This window comes from Herpailurus yagouaroundi, unplaced genomic scaffold (genome assembly GCF_014898765.1).
Source record: "Herpailurus yagouaroundi ecotype Mexico unplaced genomic scaffold, PumYag 197, whole genome shotgun sequence".
Taxonomy (NCBI): domain Eukaryota; kingdom Metazoa; phylum Chordata; class Mammalia; order Carnivora; family Felidae; genus Herpailurus; species Herpailurus yagouaroundi.
Window position 1 is genome coordinate 24247347 of NW_024412428.1, and position 13078 is coordinate 24260424.

The window sequence follows — 13078 nt, forward strand, 5'->3', positions numbered from 1 at the left end:
CTGAGCCTTTACTAACCTAGTCCCAGCTGGTTCTATTTGCTAAACTGGGCTTTGTTGTGTGTGTGTGTGTGTGTGTGTGTGCATGTGTGTCTGTGTTTCAAATATTAGCTGGCACCTTTGTCTTTCCAAAGGAAAACCATAAGCTCATAGATTTCTCTCCAGATAACTTAGATTCTATCAATCTCAGTCTTTTTGTGTTATGTGTACAAATATTTTCAAAACTTTTACTACGAATTACATAAGCAACTTCTTGCTTCACAAAACTAGTAAAGGACATCACATAATCGTAAGTCAGATAGAGATCACCTCGCAAGGGACACCCTCGCTTTGTTTCAAGGGCCTTATATAATTCGGCTTTCTTGTCTCCGTTTGGAGACCCCACACAAGAAAAGAAAAAAAAATCCAAACAACTTAGAAGTTAGTCAAACAGAGAGCATCTAAATTTACTTCCTCATGACCCTTGTGGGTTTCACCTTCAGAAACGGCCTATTCAAGTATAAACCCAAATGCAGCAGGAAAATATTTTGTGACCTCGGAACATATATTTTACATTCACGGCCATTCTTGCTGTATTATTTGCAGCAACATATTTTACAGTCTCGGAAAGCCTTAGGCCATGGCTTCAGTGAAAGGAAATCATGCATCCTAGACCAAAGAAAGCAATGTTCAGTTTCTAGCTGCCAAAATAGGGCCTGTGTGCCCATCTCAGGTCAATAGATGTGAAAGGTAACTGCAGCATCAAGAGAGATGTATGATACGATAGAGAGAGTCGTTGTCTTGGGAGAGAGAGTGGATCAAGAAGGAAAGGAGAACGAGTTAAGACGTAGGTCTGTGGGGGCGCCTGGGTGGCGCAGTCGGTTAAGCGTCCGACTTCAGCCAGGTCACGATCTCGCGGTCCGTGAGTTCGAGCCCCGCGTCGGGCTCTGGGCTGATGGCTCAGAGCCTGGAGCCTGCTTCCGATTCTGTGTCTCCCTCTCTCTCTGCCCCTCACCCATTCATGCTCTGTCTCTGTCTGTCCCAAAAATAAATAAACGTTGAAAAAAAAAAAAAAAAAAAAAGACCTAGGTCTGTGTGCTGCTCCCAGCCCACCCATCCCCATGGACTAGGCCCAAGCATTGGTTTTGGAATGGAAATGGGAATTCAGGTGGAGAAAAAAATAGAAATGCCCTGATGGATCCCTGAAGGCTCTGGAACCTTTCAAAGAGGGGACCGCCAGAGTGGGACAAACTCAACAAATCAGAAATGGCAGCATGATTTGTTTCGGCTGATGACGTGGGAAAAAGAGGAAGTCCTATCGTCGGAGCCTTCTGTGTTTAATCATTAACTGAATCATTCCTTGGTTATTTTTTCTGCTCTAGAATTTTATTTGACTCCTATTTTTAAAAACAAAACTTCTAGTTCTCTGGTAAAATTCTCTAACTCATTCTTTCCTTTCTTAAGCTCAGTCATCACAATTATTTTTAAAATCCCTCTTTGAAAACTTTGGTATCTGATTCTATGTCTGTTTCTATTGCCTTTTATCTTTCTACAGATCTTCAGACATTTGATCCTGTTTTTATAGGATGACTTGTGATTTTTTAATTTAATGCTGGATATTGTGGATGAAAATTTTAGAGGGTCCAGATAACGCCGTGTCTCTCCAACAAGTGTTAAATTTTCTTTGATTGAAAGAAAAGTGGAAAAAGTATCACTTTGATTCATTAGGGACTGGTTTTGAGCTTGGCTAGGGATAATCTATTTTAGTTTTGTACTTTTTTCTAAAACATCATCCTTATTTCTAAGGCATGGGTCCTCTGGGTCTTCAACTAAAAGCCCCATGTGTTTACAAGGCCCCTGCATCTTGGCAGAGCTTTAACTTCAATAACTGTCTCCCATGCATGCTCACTTCTCGTAGCTTCTCTGCTGATGTTTTTTGCTGTGTTTCTTAGAGTATTGTCCTGCACATGCACAGCTTAGAAATCAGCGGATATGGGGACTCCTGGGGGGCTCTGTCAGTTAAGCATCCGACTTCGGCTCAGGTCATGATCTCACGGTTCATGAGTTCAAGCACCGTGTCGGCTCTGTGCTGACAGCTCAGAGCCTGGAGCGTGTTTCAGATTCTGTATGTCTCTCTCTCTCTCTCTCCGCCCCTCCCCTGCTCACGCTTTGTGTGTGTGTCTCTCTCTCTCTCAAAAATAAACATTAGAAAAAAAAAGATGATTTTTCATTTGTTTTTTCTAGGTAACTAAAGTTAAAGCACTTAGAACAGTGCCTGGCACATGGAAAGTAGTTACCTTTCATTGTTGCATGTTTATTTCACCTACCCAGATTAAGAATGCTCCAGCTTTTATGTTCCCAGCATCAGTACAAACTTTGACTTATAGTCAATACGTCAAACATAGTTGCTGAGCAAATGGCTTAAAGAGCTGAAAATGAGGTGAGACATATGTGTGAACCCCACCCACATTCACCAACACAAAATCATGAATACTTCTGTAGAGAGATAAACTTACGTACAGTTTTTTTAAAGAATGAAATACGCCTAGCGTTTACCTTCCGTCAGGTTTGACACGCTTTGCCTCGACGTGCTTTCCACATTGTCGGATTCTGTTACTTGAGTTTCTAGAAAAAAGAAAAAAATGAAACAACTTTTTGGATACTTGTGAACACTCATGTTCAGGGTGTTATGGTTTCATTATAATTGTTCATCTTTTAATGAATTTGGATTGTCCACGGAACCGTGCCCGTGAAGGGCTCCGTCCACACCGGCATTCTGCTTCTAGAGTTCATCTTGATCGCCTTCTGAATGACTGTTCATTCCCACTCCTCTTTTATGTTGACTTTTCTGATCCTTTGGGCTTCCTCATCTGGTTCCCACTACCGCCATCTGGGCAGAGCACCCAGTTTGACCTTGGCAGACCCTCAAGGTCAATACTTCTGTTACCTCTTTCTGGATGGTATATTGAACGTATGCATAGGCAGAAAGTGATCCCGCCATCCCAACCTGCAAACCCAAGGGGAAAGCAGCCTTTGCTCACGTGCCTTCTCTCCCCTTTGGTCCACTTGACCCCGTTATTACAAAGCATGCATTATTTGTGATAGGAAAAAATGCAAATAATCCAAATGCCCATTTTGAACATGTATCATTTTGAACATGGATTTACCTAACAAAGACTGTCTTCGAGGTTTTCTTGGCAAAATTGGTGTTGGTAGGGCGATGGGACCTGGAAAATTCCTAATAGTTAGTACCACCGCAGTATTTTGCTTTAAACGTTCAGACCACTGTCTTTCTGTTTTAACAGGCACTCTTCTTGGTAGAGGGCTTGGCCCTGTTTCACTTAAATCTATCAGAGCCTGCTTAAAAATAAAGGTTTTCTTCTTTGATAAAGGTGGATACTCAGAGAGAACTTCCTTGGGTTTGGGAGTAATAACTGGGGAAGGTGCACTTGCAGGTCTGGAGAACTCTGAGGAGAGAATCAGAATGTCTTTGAACATGTTATCAACATAAATATTTTTTCTTTTTGACACTTCTCGTTTTGATTTTCTTGAAGTTTCCGTTTGGCTTGTTTCTTTCCCAAAAACTCGACTTGAGGCTGAATGACAGCTTGGAAAAAATATGCAACCAGTAGCAGTGTCTGGAATGTGCCAATAGACCCTGCTAAAATGTTTTCTTGGTATTGAAATAGTCGTCACTCTTTCTCGTACATGATGATCAAGAGAGAGATTTTGGATACTGATAGGGGTTTGTGATCGATCTCTTGAAACATCAGGAAAACTAGTTTTCTTTCTTTCAGTTGAAGTGGTTTCTTCTGGAGTGAACGTCACACGTTTTGGCTTAGCTTTACCAGTCTTGGCTAAACCAGAAAAAAAAAAAAAAAAGGCACAATTAGTTTATATTTATCAAGGTACCAGGGACAAAATTTAATGTCTTAAAGTTCATACCCACCCCTCTTTCACCGTCTAAAAATTTCTGCATATACCTGCTCAGCTATGAGGACTTTTGTTTAACTGACTGGGGTAAAGTTTGAGTAATCAAATGGAAACGAGAAAAGACTAAATTGTATTAGATTTAGAAAGGGTAGGGGGAGACTCTTGGAAGAACAGAATTGATAGAAGAAAGGGTATAAAGGTAATTTTTGGACCAGTTGCTACTAAAACTGGAAATAAAATGGGTAAAAATTATTTGGATGAAGTTTTGTTATTTATCATTTCTCGTTATCTCTTCCTCATTGAAACTCCCTTGAGCAAAGACTCACAACTCTTTTCAACGCCAAATGTCAGACCAATGTGTCTTTTGAAACGATAACATCCTGATGCGGGGTACCAAATACTACAAGTTCAGTTAGGTTAAAAGGTAAATGTTCTTTTCTCTCCCAGGTCCAGAAAACGTACAATGGTTCTTCGGTACCTCACCACACCAAATATACTTTCTCTTTCCTATGGGACGGAATGTCAAATGACTCTTTTCCATGGTCTCAGTTGAGTACTAAGTGATGAAGACTTCTACCTTCTAAAGAAAAGATAATAGATTCTTTAAGGCAAGGCTTGCAAAGAGATGCCAAAACAAATCCAGGTCTCATCCATCTGCTGTCTACGCATAAGAGATGGCTGGAGTCTGACCTGAGTTCAGAGAGAGGAATTCTCCTGGATAGAGTTATTGGAGTGCTATGTGTTTCCTCAGTCTTCCCCTCCTTGTGGTGGGTGGAAGAGGATTTTTCCCCAACCTCAAACAATGTGACCAGAATTCTCAGAGAACCATTTAGAGAGCGGGAGTGTATGCCAGGAGGAGAAAATAACATATCATTCCTCTACTCACCTCCCCCGCTAATACTTACAGAGTAGCAAAAAGGGATCAGCCCACCCAGTCCTGGGTTCCAAGTGGAGCAAGGCAAGAGAATCCTTGAAACTCCTTGACCTGTATCTCCTGGCATTTCAGGGGTAGGTACAGAGACTGATGCTTAGTTTTTAACTCCTTAACTCTTCTCCATCCCTAGCCCCACTTATGGAGGAGCAGAAACCGTAAGTTGGGGGAAAGAAGTAAAGAACCAGGTGGAAGACCTTGGTCACGCCCCTGTCTCCTCTGGCGTGTCTAAAAATTTGCAGACCTAGTCTGAGCTGGGGGAAGGGGCAGGCCAGATAAAAGTAATGATTCAGATTGAAATATTCGTTTAATATCTGAAAAGGAAACAAGGCTAAGAGGTGAAGTTGACTAGAAAAGCCTTGGAGGAAAGCTGTGTGTCCTGGGTGAGTTTGAAGGGCACTAGTGGGAGAATAAGAACGTTTGCTTCCTGCTTGTATGGAACTAATAAAAACTAGCTCATTCAAGAAAAATGGTCACACCATCATTCAACTTTTTTCCCTCTCTCCCATATTAAAACAAAACATAATAACGCAAGCAGAATCCTCAACAAACTCCAGAACTCCTTCCAACCACCACAGTCTCACCATATTTATCCTTCTGGAGTGTGAAGTAACTGACCCTCAGTTTGATGTCTTCTCCTCTCTGTTCTGTTTGTTGTTTCACTTTATTTAGTCTGTAACTTTCAATTAATAGTCTTTCTTTTTAGAACAATTTTAGATATGAAAATACTTGAACAAGAATACAATTCCTATATATTCCCCCCTACAATTTTATCTATTATTAACATCCTGATTGTTGAGTACATTTATTATAATTGATGAACCAATGTTGACATACAATTAATTCAAGTCCATACTTGACATTAGGGTTCATTCTCTGTGTTGTCCATTTCCATAGATTTGGACAAATGTGTAATGCCATGCATCCGCTATTACAGTATCATAAACAATAATTTTACCACCTTAAAATTCCCCTGTGCTTCACCTGTTCAACACTTCTCTCTCTGAACAAATTTCTGGCAACCCCTGATTTTTTAGTTTTTATCGTGTTATTGTTTTGCCTTTTCCAAAATACTACAGTGGTTGGAATCATGCAGTATGTAGCCTTGAATAAATAAGAGGGGTTTGTTTTGCTCTTCTCCAGAATTTGGTGGTGTCAGTGTTGTGTATTTTAACTATTCTAAGAGGTATGCAGTGGTATCTCATTGTTGGTTTAATTTGCAGTCTCTAATGACAAATGCAAATATTAAGCATTTTTTATCTTTTTTTCTTAAATTTCTTTCTTTTTTCGGCGTTAAGCATTTTTTCTTAAAAAACTTTTTTTAAACATTTGTATTCATTTTTGAGAGACAGAGAGAGACAGAACACTAGCGGGTTAAGGGCAGAGAGAGAGGGAGACACAGAATCTGAAGCAGACTCCAGGCTCTGAGCTGTCATCACAGAGCCTGACGCAGGGCTCGAACCCAAGAACTGCGAGATCATGACCTGAGCCTTAGTTGGACACTCAACCGACCGAGCCACCCAGGCGCCCCCCTCCTTTTTTAAAAAAAAAATTTTTTTAACGTTTAGCGTTAAGCATTTTTTCCTATGCTTATTTGCTTTCTGGATATCTTCAGTGAAGTGACATTTCAGATATTTAGCTCACTTTTATTATTATTATTATTATTATTGTTATTATTTATTATTATTATTATTTTAGAGAGAGAGTGTGTGTGTGCACAAGCAGGGGAGAGGGGCAGAGGAAGAAAGAATCCCAAGCAGGCTTCACACTCAGTGGGGCTCCGTCCCAAGAACCCAGGATCATGACCTGAGCTGAGATCAAGAGTCACTCAACCGACTGAGCCACCCAGGTGCCCCTAGACCACCTTTTAATTAGGTTCTTTTCTTATTTAAGAGATCATTGATTTGGGATAGAAAGTCCTTTATCAGATACGTGTTTTGTAAATATTTTCTGCCAGTGTGTGGCTTGTCTTCTTATTCTTTTAACAATGTCTTTCACAGAGTAGAAGTTTTTAATTTTAATGAAGTTCAACTTACCAATTTTTTATTTCATGAGTTGTTCGTTTTTATTATTGTATTGTTTTATTTCTATTTAATGCATAAAGGAATGTTCCAAAAGAAACAGATGGAAATATAAACCTGATAAATCTTCAATTTCATGGACTGTTCCTTTGGTGTCATATCTAAAAAGTCATTGCCAAATCCATGGTCACCTAGACTTTCTCCTGTGTTATATTCTAGACGTTTTAGTGTTTTGCATTTGTACATTTAGGTCTATGCTTCTTTTGTGTTTATTTTTGTGAAAGGTATAAGGTCTGGTCTAGATTTTTTTTTTTTTTTGCGTGTTGGTACCTAGTTAATTTGTTCCAGGACCATTCACTGAGAAGACTATACCTTTGTTCTTTGCTCTTTTGTCAAAGATCAGTTGACTATATTTGTATATATCTATTTCTTGGCTCTCTGTTTTCATCCATTGATCTATTTGTCCTTTATTTTGCCAATACAACACTGTATTACTTTAAAGTCTTGAAATTGAGTAGTGACAATTTTACTTCTTTCCTCTTCTTCAGTATTGTATTTGGTATTGTGTTTTTCCTTTACATATAAACTTTAGAATAATTTTGTCAATACACACTAAATAGCTTGCTGGTATTTTGGCTGAGATTTCTTTGAATCTGTAGATCAAGTTTAACAATATTGAATCTTCCTATTCATGAAGATGAAATACCTTTCCATTTATTTATATATTTTTTTATTTATCACAATTTGGTAGTTTTATGCATATAAATCCTATAATACATTATTAGCTTTATGCCTAAATTAATTCTAGTGTGTTTAAAAAATTTTTTTTTAGTGTTTTTATTTATTTTTGAGACAGAGAGAGACAGAGCATGAGCAGGGGAGAGGCAGAGAGAGGAAGACACAGAATCTGAAGCAGGCTCCAGACTCTGAGCTGCCAGCATAGAGCCCGACACGAGGCTCAAACTCACGGAGTGTGAGATCATGACCTGAGCCGGAGTCGGATGCTTAACCAACTGAGCCACCCAGGCGCCCCAATTGTAGTGTGTTTTGATACTAAAGTAAGTTGTAGTGTTTTGAATTTCATATTCTAACTGTTGCTGGTATATAGGAAAGCAATTGATTTGGGTATATTAATCTTGTATCTTGTAACATTGTTATAACTGTTTTTTATTTCCAAGAGTTCTTTTGTTGATTCTTTGGGATTTTCTACATAGAATAAAGATAGTTTTATTTCTTTCTTCTCAACTTGTACGGCTTTTATTTCATTTTCTTGTCCTATTGCACTAGCTAGGATTTTTTAGTACAATTGCTGAATAGCAGTGGTGAGAGGGGACATCCTTTGTCATTTTAGGGGGAAAGCATCTAGTTTCTAACCATTAAAGATGTTGTTAGCTGTGGGATTTGGGGTAGATCTTCTTTATCAAGTTGAGAAAGTTCTCATCTATTCTTAGTTTGCTGAGAATTACTTCATGAAGGCATGCTGGATTTTGACAGATGGATTTTCTATATCTACTGATGTGATCATGTGATTTTTCTTCTTTAGGCTATTTATATGATGGGTGACATTAACTGATTTTTGAGTGTTGAACCAGTCTTGCATATCTAGAATAAATTCCCCTTGGTCATGATGTGTAATTATTTTTATACATTGTTGAATTCAATTTGCTAAAATTTTGTGGAGGATTTTGGCACTTATGTTCATGGGTGATATTTATATGTAGTTTTCTTGTAAGTTCTTTGTCCGGTGTTGGTATTAGGGTATACTGCTCTCACCGAATAATTTAGGAAGTGTTCTGTCTGCGTCTATCTTCTGGAATAGTTTGTAGAGAATGGATATCATTTACTCTTTAAATGTTTGGTAGAATTCACCAGTGACTCTATCTGGGCCTGGTGCTTTCTATGTTGCGAAGTTATTAATTACTGATTCAATTTCTTACACTAGGCCTATACAAGCCTATAAAGTAATAAATTATTTATAAATATAAACATTATTTATAGCAGATTATATATTTTACTTTGTGTGAGTTTTGGTAGTTTATGTCTTCGAAAGAATCTGTCCCTTTTATCTGTTACCAAATGTATGGACCTAGAGTTGTTCATAATATTTCTTTATCTTTTTTTTTTTTTAATGTCCATAGACTCAGAAGCAATGAACCCTCTTTCATCTCTGATAGCAGTAATTTATTTCTTCTCTCTTTTTTCTTAGATAGCCTTGTTAGAGTTTTATCAATTTTATTAATCTTTCCATAGAACTAGCTTTTGGTTTTGTTGATTTTCTCAACTGATTTTCTTTTTTCAACTTAATTTCTGCTCTAATTATTATTTATTTTCTTCTGCTTGCACTAGGTTTATATTCTTCTCCTTTTTCTAGTTTCCTAAAGTAAAAGTTTAAAGTATTTGTTTTAGATTAATCTTCTTTTTCTAAAATATGCATTCAAGGTTCTACATACCTTTTAAGCCCTATTGTTTTACACTGCATATTTTGATAGGCTGTAATTTTATTTCCATTTAGTTAAAAAACATTGTAAAATATCTCTGTGACTTCTCTGACCCATGTGCTATTTAAGTGTGTTGTTTAATCTCCAAATATTTTTGGATTTCCACATATCTTTCTGTTACTGATTTTTAGTTTAATTCCATTGTGTTCTGAGAACAAACACTGTATAATATCTGTGTTTTTCTTTTTTTTAAGTGTGTCTTATGGCCCAGAATGTGGTCTAGCTTCATGAGTGTCTTATGTGAGGGAGAAGAATATTTTCCGCTGTGGTTGGATGAAGTGCTCTATAAATGTCAATTAGATCCTGTCAATTGTTGGTACTATTTGGTTCAACTATATCCTTACTAATTTTCTGCCTGCTAGATCTGTTAATTACTGATAAGGGGTGTGGAACTCTCCAACTATAACAATGGATTTATCTATTTCTCCTAACAACTCTAGCAGTTTTTGCCTGAAATATTCTGCCTCTCTCTCCTTTAGGTGCCTGTCAGTTAAAGACTGTTGTCTTTTTAAAGAATTGACTCCTTTATAAGTAAATATTGCTCCTATTTTCCCCCAATAACTTTTCTTGTTCTGAAATCTGCTCTGTCTGAAATTAATAGAGCTACTATATATTTTTTTGATTAGTGTTAGTGTGGTATGTCTTTCTCTACACCTTTACTTTTAACCTCTCTGTGTTTTTATATTTCAAGTAAGTTTCTTGTAGGGGGTGCCTGGGTGGCTCATTTGGTTAAGTGTCTGACTCTTGGTTTTGACTCAGTTCATGATCTCATGGTTCGTGAGTCTGAGCCCCAAGTCAGACTCTGCACTGAGAGCATGGAGCCTGCTTCAAATTCTCTCTCTCTCTCTCTCTCTGTGCCCCTCGCCCACTTGCATGCTTTCTCTCTCTCTCTCAAAATAAACAAATAATTTATTAAAAAGTGAGTCTCTCGGGGCGCCTGGGTGGCGCAGTCGGTTCAGCGTCCGACTTCAGCCAGGTCACGATCTCGCGCTCTGTGAGTTCGAGCCCCGCGTCGGGCTCTGGGCGGATGGCTCAGAGCCTGGAGCCTGTTTCCGATTCTGTGTCTCCCTCCCTCTCTGCCCCTCCCCCATTCATGCTCTGTCTCTCTCTGTCCCAAAAATAAATAAACGTTGAAAAAAAAAATTTTTTTTTTAAAAATAAAAAATTAAAAAAAAAAAAAAGTGAGTCTCTCATAGACAACATATAGTTGGGTCTTGTTTTTTATCTGCTATAACAGTTTGTTTTATTTTTATTTATTTATTTATTTATTTATTTATTTATTTATTTATGTATTTATTTATATAATTTATTGTCAAGTTGGCTAACATACAGGGTATACAGCGTGCTTTTGGTTTTGGGAGTAGATTCCCGTGATTCATCACTCACATACAACACCCAGTGCTCATCCCAACAAGTGCCCTCCTCAGTGCCCATCACCCATCTTCCCCGCTGCCCCATTCCCCCTTCAACCCTCAGTTTGTTCTCTGTATTTAAGAGTCTCCTCTGGTTTGCCTCTCTCTCTATAATAGTTTGTTTTGTTATATGTAAAATATGTATGCTGCACTGCTGCTTTTTTTTTTTAATATTCCCTTCCTTTTTTTCTTTTTCTGGTTTTAGTTGAGCATTTTACAAGCATTCAGTTTCTCTCCTTCAGTGTCTCAGCTTCTCTCCTCTCTTAGCATATCAATTATGCTTCTTTTACAAAAAATGTTAAGTGGTTTCCCTGAAGTTTATAGTATACATTTACAGTTAACCTAAGTCTATTTTCTTTTTTTTTTAATTGGCATGTCCTTTATTGATTGGAATCAAAACGGTAAATTACAACTATCTTGCTATGCAAAAAACCAAGACAACTCAAGTCTGATGTGCGGCATTTAGAAAGGATATTCAATTCATAATAAAAAGTTTCTTTTATTATCCTTTCAATAATCGAAGTCTTTTTCTTTTTTTTTTAACTTTCATTCCAGTCATTTAACCTACAGTGTTATAATAGTTTCAGGTGTGCAATGTAGTAATTCAACACTTCCATACCCTAAGTCTGCTTTCAAATAATAGGATGCCACTTAACAGGTATTGTGGGTGTCTTTTAACAGAGTATTCCCAAGACCTCTCTCCCATTCTTTATAGTGTTGCTGCCTTTCATTTCATTTATCCTTATGCTGTAATCACCTAATACACTGTGGCTATTATTCATTCAAATAGTTATTAGATCAAGGAAGAATAAGAAAAATAAATTTTTATTTCACTCCAGTTTTCCTTCTCTGATACTCCTCCTTTCTTTAGGTAGATCTGAGTTTTGGATCAATATCATTTTTCTTAACACAAAAGAACTTCTAAAAAGTTCTAGTGGCCACAAATACCCACAGTTTTTGTCTGAGGAAGTCTATATTTCTCCTTCTTTTTTTTTTTTTTTTTAAGAGAGAGAGAGAGCATGAGGTGGGAAGAGGAGCAGAGGGGGAGGGGCAGAGAGAGAGAGAGAGAGAGAGAGAGAATATCAAGCACACTTCATGCTCAGCATGGAGCCCCCATGCAGGGCTGGGTCCCACGGTCCCAGTGGGATCGTGACCTGAACCGAAATCAAGAGTCAGCCGAGTCACCCAGATGCCCCTCTCCTTCGTTTTTGAAGGATAATTTCACTTGAATACAGATTCTACTTTGGTGGAGTTTTTTTTTTCTTTCAACACTTCTAACTTTTTCATTTTATTCTTTTCTTGCTTGCATGGTTTCTGACAAGAAATCCAATGTGATTCTTAATCTTTTTTCTCTGTAGGGATTTCTCCCCTTCGCCCTGCCCGACCTCCTTTCAAGAGTTTCCCTCTGTCTTTAGTGTTCTGCAGTTTAAATAAGATATGACTAAGTGCATTTTTAAAATATGTTTATCCTGGTAGGTGTTCCCTGAGCTTCCCGGATTTGTGGTCTGTCATTAATTTTGGCAAATTCTCAGCCACTATTACTTCAAACATTTCTTCTGCTCTCACAGCTGTTTTGTCTCCTCTCGTATTTCCATTACCCGTATGTCCTGTCTTTTGTTATTTTCTCACAGGTTTTTTGGTATTCTTTTTTGTTATTTTGTTTATTCTTTTTACTCCTCGCATTTCAGTTTGAGAATTTTCACCTGGCCTATTGTCAAACTCACAGATCCTTTTCTCAGTCGTGTCCAGGCTACTGATGAGCCCATTAAAGGCACTGTTTATTTCCATTGCAGTAATTTTTACTTCTAGCATTTCCCTTGATTTTTCCATAGTTTCCATATCCCTGCTTACATTATTCTGTTCTTGCGTGCTGTCTACTTTTTCCATCAAGGTTCTTAATATATCAATCAGTTATTTTCAATTTGTTGTCTGATAATTTCAGTTACTGTGTCCTATCTGAGTATGGTTCTAAATGTTTCCTTTTTCTCTTCAGACTGTGTTCTTTTCTAATCTTTAAGCTTGAGTTGTAATTTTTTTGCCAAAAGCTGAGCACGATGTACTGGGGAATAGGAATGGAGGAGACTGTAGCTGTTGGTGTCAGACATTTAAGTTTCTTCTAGTTTTCTTGTTTTTCTTTTTTCTTCCTTTGTTGTCTCTGTGCTTCCCTACAGATGCCTTCTTAAATAAAGTCTGAATCTTAAAGCTCTTTCAGTTGTAATCCCCTCTTTTTATATTAGAACCCTACTGATGTGGTGATAAGGTATTAGGGAAAGGAATTATTCTATATATTCTATATAATTCTATATA

General features: G+C 37.7%; 1 protein-coding gene across 4 annotated transcripts in view; it reads right to left on the minus strand.

The window, feature by feature from the left end:
* The window catches only part of LRRC63 (leucine rich repeat containing 63), a 41942-nt gene that overhangs the window by 23104 nt on the left and 5760 nt on the right, over nucleotides 1–13078 (minus strand). For all 4 annotated transcript variants that reach the window (XM_040448463.1, XM_040448462.1, XM_040448461.1 and 1 more), the window contains exons 3-4: nucleotides 3144–3833; nucleotides 2533–2601 (exon numbers count right to left, since the gene is read on the minus strand). In XM_040448463.1, the coding sequence (XP_040304397.1) occupies nucleotides 2533–2601; nucleotides 3144–3833 (759 nt within the window). The remainder of the gene's footprint in view (nucleotides 1–2532; nucleotides 2602–3143; nucleotides 3834–13078) is intronic.